The 8891-nt window shown below is 51.3% G+C and overlaps 1 protein-coding gene across 1 annotated transcript in view; it reads left to right on the top strand.

Moving 5' to 3' along the window:
- The window catches only part of mdfi (MyoD family inhibitor), a 4908-nt gene extending 3132 nt beyond the window's left edge, over positions 1–1776 (top strand). The window contains exons 3-5 of the mRNA XM_007899426.2: positions 231–348; positions 559–813; positions 1470–1776. Of these exons, the coding sequence (XP_007897617.1) occupies positions 231–348; positions 559–813; positions 1470–1723 (627 nt within the window). The 3' untranslated portion in view covers positions 1724–1776. The remainder of the gene's footprint in view (positions 1–230; positions 349–558; positions 814–1469) is intronic.
- The last annotated feature ends 7115 nt before the right edge of the window (positions 1777–8891 follow it).

Below are 8891 nucleotides of genomic sequence, written 5' to 3'. Positions count from 1 at the left end.
TCCTGTGAAGTCACTGGACATTCATGGATTTGGACACAAACTGGGGGTTGGGATCAGGAGGGGTGGAGGGCAGGGAGAGTGGGGGGGTAGGAGGGCGCCCGAAGGCACAGTCGAAGAGGAAGGTGTTGAGAGGGGCCTTGAAGGAGGCGAGGGAGGGGGCAAGGCAGTGGGGGTGGACTGTGTGTTTCACTGCTCGGGGGGCAGTAATGGACGCTCCTTGGTGTTTGCAGATGGAGGAGGGGAGGGGAACCCCTGAGGATCTCTTGTCCCGGGAGGACACAGCCCCGTTTGAGGAGCCGCAATCACCAGACCAGCCAGAGTCGGGCACGGAAGCTATCCCCATCACACGTACGTCAGACTGCACTGTGTGTGAGTGTGTGAGTGTCAGTGTGAGTGTGTGTTTGTGAGTGTGTGTGTGTGTGTGAGTGAGTATGTGAGTGTGTGTGTGAGTGAGTATGTGAGTGTGTGTGTGAGTGAGTGTATGTGAGTATGAGTGTGGGAGGGGAGGGGAAGACTGCTGACGATGGTATTTATCTCTCTCTCTCTCTCTACATGAAGGTCAGCCTCAGGCGGGTGCTGCCCCAGGGAGTTGCTCTGTGTCAGGACGGCAGGACCAGCCCCCACGGCCCTCCGGCACCAGGTCAGACCCCCGGCCGGGCTCAGGACACAAAGTACCGTCCAGGACCACCAAACGCCCCCCGCCTGTGCGTCAGAAGAAGCCGGGACCCCCACCCCCACTCAACCTGAGCGGCAAGAAAGGCAAAGCAGCCCCTTCCCCCACAGGAGCCCTGATCCCTGCCGGAGAGCAGCAAGGTGAGTGGGGTGGGGGGGGCGAAGGCGGGGGCAGGGGGTGGAGGGGGGCACTCAGACATCCTGGAATATCAGGCAGTGCGAAATGTTGGGCAAGTTTCCTTATTCCACACACACACACAGACACACACACACACAGACACACACAGACACACACATACACAGACACACACAGACACACACACGTGTCTGTTTACCCGCAGTAAGTAGGAACACTCTTGTTAGTTGATTGGCGGATCACTTTCCGGGGGTAATAATCCCTCAAAACAAAATTGGTCACTCAATCCACTGCTGTTTGTGGGGACGTCACTGCGCGCAATTGGCTGCCTTGCTTCGCCCACAAAATAACATTATTTTAGTGAGCGAGAGCGTGTGAGTGTGAGCAAGAGCGTGTGTGTGTGAGCGTGTGCGAGTCTGAGTGTGCTTGGGGTGGGAGGGGAGTGAGCGAGAGCGTGTGAGTGTGAGCGAGAGTGTGCGAGAGCGTGTGAGTGTGAGCGAGAGTGTGCGAGTGTGAGTGTGCTCGGGGTGGGAGGGGAGTGAGCGGGAGAGTGGCACTGCCCTGAGTGAGCCACGTGGTGACTGTGCTCTGACTGTGTTGCGTGTCGGCTGGTGCGGTGCTGTAGTAACACCAGCTGCTGTGGCTGCCTGTGTCTCCCCAGGCTGCTGTGTGCACTGTATCCTGGCCTGCCTGTTCTGTGAGTTCCTGACGTTGTGCGGTCTGGTGCTGGACTGCGCTACGTGCGGTTCCTGCGGCTCCGACGCCTCGTGCTGTTGTCTGTGCTGCGGCTCCGAGGAGTGTGCGGCCTGCGAGCTGCCCTGTGACCTGGACTGCGGCATCGTGGACGCCTGTTGTGAGTCCGCAGACTGCCTAGAGATCTGCATGGAATGCTGCGGCCTGTGCTTCTCCTCCTGAGTGCACGTGGAGGGAAAGCCGGAGCCGAGCCAAAGCCACCATCGTGTCCAAGGACTGAGGCCACAGTGGGGGGGTGGGGGGTGGGCGTGGAGGGAGGGTGGGGTGGGGGGGGAGAGATAGGGGGTGCTCACTGTCATACTGAGAACAGCGGTTGGTGGGGGGAGAGGGGAGATGGATGGACATTTGCCTCAAGACGGGGGGGAGCGAGGGGGCGAGGGAAGGAGGGAGGGACCGAGGGAGGGAGGGAGGGAGGGAAGGATGGAGGGAGCATCACACACAGCACTTGCCAAATAAACACTACAAAGAATTAGCACCATATTGGCTGCCCCCATCTGTCCCCAGGGAGGGTGTGCATGTGGCGGGTGGGGTGGGGGCGAAGGAAGGGGGGGGGCTCCTCAATGAAGACTATCTCTGATCGGTTGCATGCGAGTGGGGGAAAGGATATGTGACCTCCCCACCCAACCTCACACTAAAGTCTGTGCCCCACCGTTCCGTTCTCTTTCTCTCTCTCTCTCTCTCACTCACTTGAGAAACCAGGGTCCTGGGGGGAATGGGGTCAGGGATTGACGGAGGGTGTCAATGGTGTCATATTCTCTCTTTGGGGAATGTTTCTTGTGGAAGGACTTGTCAGAGCTGCAGAGCGACAGCAGGGACTGACCTAGGCCAGGCTTCTCGCTGATGATCAGTCACAACATCAGAACCTCAATCAGCACAAACACTTGTGAATTAAACATGTTTTATTTAGATCTTAGTCACTGGCCATTTCTCTCCGCGAGTCCCTCCCACCCCCATCCTCTCCCCTCATTCCCCACTCCTTGCCCTTGAGTCAGTGTTTACCGAGTCAGTAATGTTAGAGTTAGTGGTTAGAGAGCTCGCTTCGCAGGCGAGAGGACCCGAGTCAATTCCTGGGCGGAGCGAAACGTTGGGCAAGTTTCCTTACTCCACGGGTTCACGTAGCAGTGTGTGGGAACCCAGTTGTTAGTCGATTCGCGGATCGCTTTCTAATCATCACTTAAAAAAAAACGTGGTCCCTCAATCCACGGCTGTTTGCGGGGACATTGCTGTGTGCAATTGGCTGCCGCGTTTCACCCACAAAATACACAGTCAGTTCACTTTACAGTGTATTCTGTGAAGCGCTTTGAGATGTCTCGAAAACGTGATGAGGCACTGTATGAAATGCCGGGATTATTATATTATTATTACATTGTATTAGTTAGTGCTAGAGTTAGTGTTAGTTTTAGAGTTAGAGTTACTTAGTGTTAGAGTTAATTAGTGTTAGAGTTAAGAGTTAGTTAGTATTAGAGTTAGTTAGCTTTAGTTAATGTTGGAGTTAGTTAGTGTTGGAGTTAGTTAGAGTTAGTTAGCGTTAGTGTTAGTTAGATTAGTTAGTGTTAGAGTTAATTAGTATCAATTAGAGTTAGTTAGTGTTATAGTTAGTGTTAGAGTTAGTTAGTGTAACGAGGATTGCTGTGTGGTTCTCCTCTTGTCTGTGGTTACTGTTGAGCTGTGAGCGTCGATGGTATAAACAAACACAAACTGTGCGGAGAGAATAATAATAATAATAATCCTTGCATTTGATATAGCTCTTTTCATTTCGGGAGGACGTCCCAAAGCGCTTCACAGAACACACTGTAAAGTGAATTGACTGTATATTTGTGGGCAAACGCGGCAGCCAATTGCGCACAGCAATGTCCCGCAAACAGTCGTAGATTGAAAATGACCAATTTATTATTGTTTTTGGTTTTGGAGGAATTATTATTAGGCTCTGTATGGAGTAAGGAAACTTGCCCAAGGTTTCGCCCTGCTTGAAATTGAACTCAGGTCTCCCTCTTGCAAAGCGAGTGCTCTAACCACTGAGCTACAGGACTCCCCACCTGAGCTGCAGGACTGAATACATTTCCACAAGTGACACCAATACAACATGGTGTCACAGCTCAAATAGGTAGTTCCTATTTCTGACAGACTTCACATAGAAATACGAGTATAAGATAGTGACTGGAGGATTGAAATGAGAATTTAGAAGGAACTTCTTCAGACAGAGGGCAGCACTATGCGGAACTCACTCCCATAAGTAGTAATTGAAGCAGATAATACAGATAGATTTACATAATAATAATAATAATCCTTGGAAACTTGCCCGAGGAAACTTGCCCGAGGTTTCGCCCTCTGCCTGGAATTGAACTCAGGTCTCTCGCTTGCAAAGAGAGTGCTCTAACCACTGAGCTACAGGACTGAGCCACGGGCCGCGGAGAATATGAAACGGCCAGAATGCGGAGTCCAAGCTCGTTTGAGGTTTAATGTGGGCCAGGTGTGTTGGCAGAGGGAACGCAGGACACACGCGACGTGATGGAGAACAGTGGACACCTCAGCCTGGCCCAGCCTCGGGAGAGGGTCCCACAACAGACTGTCTCACTCCCACCCTGCTGCACTCCTCACCCTCGTATCCAAGTCCCTGCACTCCTCTGCACCCCCTCGACCTCTCTGACCTCCTCTCCTCAAAACAGCACCCATTGCCTTCATTCCTCTGGGTCTGGCCTCCTCCTTGTCCCCTGAGTCCTCCGTTCCACCCTCAGCGGCAGTGCCTTCAGCCACTATGCCCCGAGGCTCTGGAACTGCCTTCCTCACTCCCTTCGTCTCGCTCCCTCCCTTCCCATTTTCAGATCTCTGCTAAAGACCTTTCTTTTCGACCGCACCTTTGGCCACCTTCCCCGCCCTCCCCCTGGCTCGGCCCCCTCCCTCTGGCTCGGTCCCGGGATCCGTTACTGTGAAGCACTCTGAGACGCCGTCCAGTGTGGAGGGCACTATATAAATCCAAATCATTGGTGTTGTTGCCCTCCAGCGCCTCATCATCATCATCATCATCAACAACAACAACAATAGCTTTCACTTATACAACGCCCCTCACACAGGATAGGTTGTTGGTGCTGGAGGAGCTGAGAACAGTGTTAAGAGTTACGCTGGAGGGGCTTTAGTGAGTGGTCACAGAGTCACGTAGGGTTGTAACAAGGGATAATAATAATAATCCTTGCATTTGATATAGCGCTTTTCACGTCGGGAGGCCGTCCCAAAGCGCTTCACAGAATATACCGTAAAGTGACTTGACTGTATATTTGTGGGCGAACGCGGCAGCCAATTGCGCACAGTAATGTCCCACAAAGTGTCGTAGATTGAAAATGACCAATTTATTATTGTTTTTGGTTTTGGAGGGATTATTATTAGGCTCTGTGTGGAGTAAGGAAACTTGCCCAAGGTTTCGGGATATGGAGCACTCGGGATATGGAGCAAAGGCAGGTAATTGGAGTTGAGGTACACATCAGTCATGATCTAATAGAATGGCAGAACAGGTTCGAGGGGCTGAATGGCCTACATAGGAACCTCCTGTATGACCTTCAGCTCACTGTGTAGACTTGAAGTCCCAAATTGGTTTGAACCCACAGCCTTCAGAACCAGAAGAGCGCCTCCTGCAGTGGTGATGAGGTATTACAGATCTATGCTCAGTGTGCTCTCACAGGCAGCTACACAGCCCACAGCCTCAACTGATTATCAGCGAGGTGCTGGCAGGCTGACCAGACTCTCTCTTGTGTGGTTGCGACAGTCAGTCTGGCTCCTCGGTGATAATTAAAACCATTGAAGCGCCTTTGTACCAATCCTCTATAAAATAGATTACATCCATGCAGAGAGCAGGCAATGCAGACACAGCCCAGTGGGTTAGACTCCAGTCTCTCCTCATAGTCAACACTTCTCTGTTGTAGATGGGAGTGAGCCAGTGAGTCAGAGAGACACAGAGAGGGAGTGAGAGAGTAAGTCAGTCAGTGCCACACTCGGTAGTGGTGGAGGTGGGCAAAGTTGCGGAGGTGGGGGAAGGCAGACCAGGTCATGGCATGGATGCAGAGTTTAAAGGACAGTTGAGCGTCAAACACGACACTGGGGTTCTGTACTGGCTCTGTGAGGTGGGGTGTGCCTCCATGGATGATGATGCTGTCAGCGCCTGAGGTGAGTAGGGATTGACTGGACCCAATCAGGGGGGGCCTCAGTTTTGTTGAAAATGAAGTGAAGAAAGTTGGCTCACATCCAGGACTTGATGTCTGACTGACAGAGGGACAGGACAGCAGTTGGTGGCTACAAAGTGGAGATGGTGGGAAAGGTAAGAGTGAAACCAAGAGAGAGACTGAGAAAGGGAGAGAGAGAGAAAGGGACAGAGAGCGAAAGGGAGAGAGAGAGAGAAAGGGAGAGAGAGCGAGAGAGAGCCCCATTCACACAGCTCCACACTGAGTTAGTGAGCAGGAAGAGACCCTCCCCCACACACCAAATCCTTGTTTCCTGTTGGGCTGGGGAGCGTGTGTTTGCTTTGAACACCCCAGTGAAAACCGAGAGGACATAATATTGACTAAGATTTGCTGGAGGCGAGAGTGTGGCTCAGACAGTGAAACACAGGCCGAGAGCGAGAGACCGACACACACACACACCGTGCCAATAGGAAACTCAACCCAATGGTGTGTAATGTCCACCTGGACTGGGCACAGACGGGACCTTAGGTTAACATCTCATCTGAAGCATGGTGACTCCAGCAATGCACAGCTCCGCACTCAGCCCCTCAGCACCCAGCCCCCCATCTTCCCAGCCACCACCCCCCCAGCACCCTGTCCCAGGCCCCAGCCCCCCCCATCTCCCCAGTGTCCCATCTCTCCAGCCCCTCAGCTCCCCAATCCCCCAGCGCTGCACTGGACTATCAGCCTCGCCCTGGCTCTCCTCTGTGCTGCCTCTAACACTGGGGCTCGGTGAGGGAGGGGGTTGAGTGAGTGAGCGGCTTCACTGTGACTCAGGAGTGAATGAATCAGTGATGTTTTGGAACAGTTTGTCCAGAGGTTTTGACCAACAGTTTGGTTGTGATTCCTGGCCGGACACAGAGCCAGGGCCCAGCTCCAGTCAGTGGGTAACAGTCACCTCAGGTCTGAATGTCTGTTGGCTCCCGTTCGCTCTCAGTGTTGTAAGTCAGGGCGAACATGGTGGTGGGGGGGGGGGAGAGTGTGTGAAGGTGTCACACTGTAAACGCTTCCTGATGGCTCAAACCTGTAATTTATTTTTTTATTCACTGACGTTTTTTTTTCTAAAGGCAAAAGCCTAAAAGGCTTTGTTTGGACAAGTGTGATTGGGGAACAATCCACCGACTCCACCACTAATTTCTCAGCCATTGTGCTAACAAACCGACCTTTTCATTCAGTCACAGAGCAGCACAGAGCGAGGGAGCTTCACACCAGAATTAAAATCACCGTCTCCCAACGAGCTGACACCCAGCCCCGCCCCGACCAGCCAGTGACACACACGGGTGTGTATATACACAGGGACAACCAGCACCCAACATCCCCAATATACACACATACAGAAACACACACACTCAGATACACACACATACGCACAGATACACACATACAAAAACACACACACTCAGATACACACACATACGCACAGATACACACATACCGATACACACGCACAGATAGATGTACACACACACAGATACACACCCACACACACACACAGAAACACACAACTCACGCAGATACAGAGACAGACCTTCATAGAATAGAAGCTTCTGCAATTTCTCAGTCACTCACGCTCGTTTCCCGACAATTATACAGTCACGACACTCGGCAGTCATTACGCTTCACTCCTTGTGAAGTCGTTTGAGACATTGCTGAGCTGCGATTTCTGTTAGGTTAGGGCATCAAGGGATTTGGGGCAAAGGAGGGTATTTCAAATTGAGGTACAAAAAAGCCCAAGATCTTATAGAACGGTGTAACAGGCTCGACGGGCTGAATGGCCTCCTCCTGTTTCTATGTCCCAATAATGAGAGGCTGAGGTTATCTTTCATGGGGCAGGATTGGCCTGCTATGTTCCTGTGTTCTCATGCTGTAGTCCTATGTTCCCATGTGCCCATGTTCCCGTGTTACCATGTTCCCATGTTGGGGGAGAACTACACACATGGTTTGATTATTTATTACCTGTCACTCAGGCCGTGTCACTGCCCGAATCCCTCTTGAATTTGCCAACACAATGTGCCTCAACTCACTGCAGCCCTGACTCCACACGCTCCCCGCTCTGTGTAAAGTCACCCAATTTATTCACAGTAAGTCGTTAGAGTAACTCTCTCTCTCTCTCTCTCTCTCCACATCTTCTTAAAGAATGAAGCCAGTCTGCTGTTTGGAATATTAATTAATGATTTCACACAAAACTGAGGTGGATCAGGACTGATGTGATTGAAGTGCCTCAAATTATGAAGGAAACAGACAGTCAGACGGATAGACAGAGAGACAGACAGGTTGCCGAGTGACTGGCTCTACAGGGAGAAACAATCTTCAAATCAGAGCTAAGACAGCGAGGCGTGAGATCAGGAACAATTTCTTAGGCTGGTGAGAGAATCAAACATTAGAGACTGAGGGGGGAGAGTCAATCGGGATGTTTAAAAGGGACAAAGGTGTGTGTTTGGGAAATCTGTGTATGTGTGTGTATTTTTTGTATTTCGCCCACAAAATATACAGTCAATTCACTTTACACTTTACTCTAAAGGGTTTTGTACCTGTCCCACGAACAAACAAACAAACAAACAGCCATGAAGTGAATGACTAATCATCTCCTCTGGGCGATTGTCGGCCGGGGGTTGTGGGGTGGGAGGGGGTGGTCGCCGGCAAATGGTCTGAGAAATTGTCTTTTGGACAAAACAATCCGAGCTCCAGTCTGTGCCTGTTTGGGACGGACGTTAAAGACCCTGTGACTTTATTGGAAAAGGACAAGGGAGCTTCTCTCTCTGGCTCCCGGTGTCCTGGCCGACAATCCCCCCCCAGATAAAAAACAGTCACTCGGCTCATCGCTCGCTGTGTGCGGAGGCCTCGCTGTACGCAAATTGTCTGCCAGGTTTACCGACAAATATACAGAACTACACTTGACAGCAATTCCCTGTGAAGCGCTTTGAGACGTTTTAATGTGAACAAGTGCTGTATTAGATGCTGGGCATGATTATCATTGTAAATGTACATCAATTCTGAAGCATCTAACAGAAATCGTGGGGAGTAGAAGCCTGTAACACCGCTGTCAGCTCAGAACGAATTTTGTCCTTTGACGAATGTAAATTATTCGAAAGATTTTAACTGATCGATATGACACGCGGTGA

Source organism: Callorhinchus milii, unplaced genomic scaffold (assembly GCF_018977255.1).
Source record: "Callorhinchus milii isolate IMCB2004 unplaced genomic scaffold, IMCB_Cmil_1.0 Scaffold19, whole genome shotgun sequence".
NCBI classification, from domain to species: domain Eukaryota; kingdom Metazoa; phylum Chordata; class Chondrichthyes; order Chimaeriformes; family Callorhinchidae; genus Callorhinchus; species Callorhinchus milii.
Note: the sequence above shows the minus strand (reverse complement) of the source record. Positions and strands in the feature narration are given on the sequence as shown.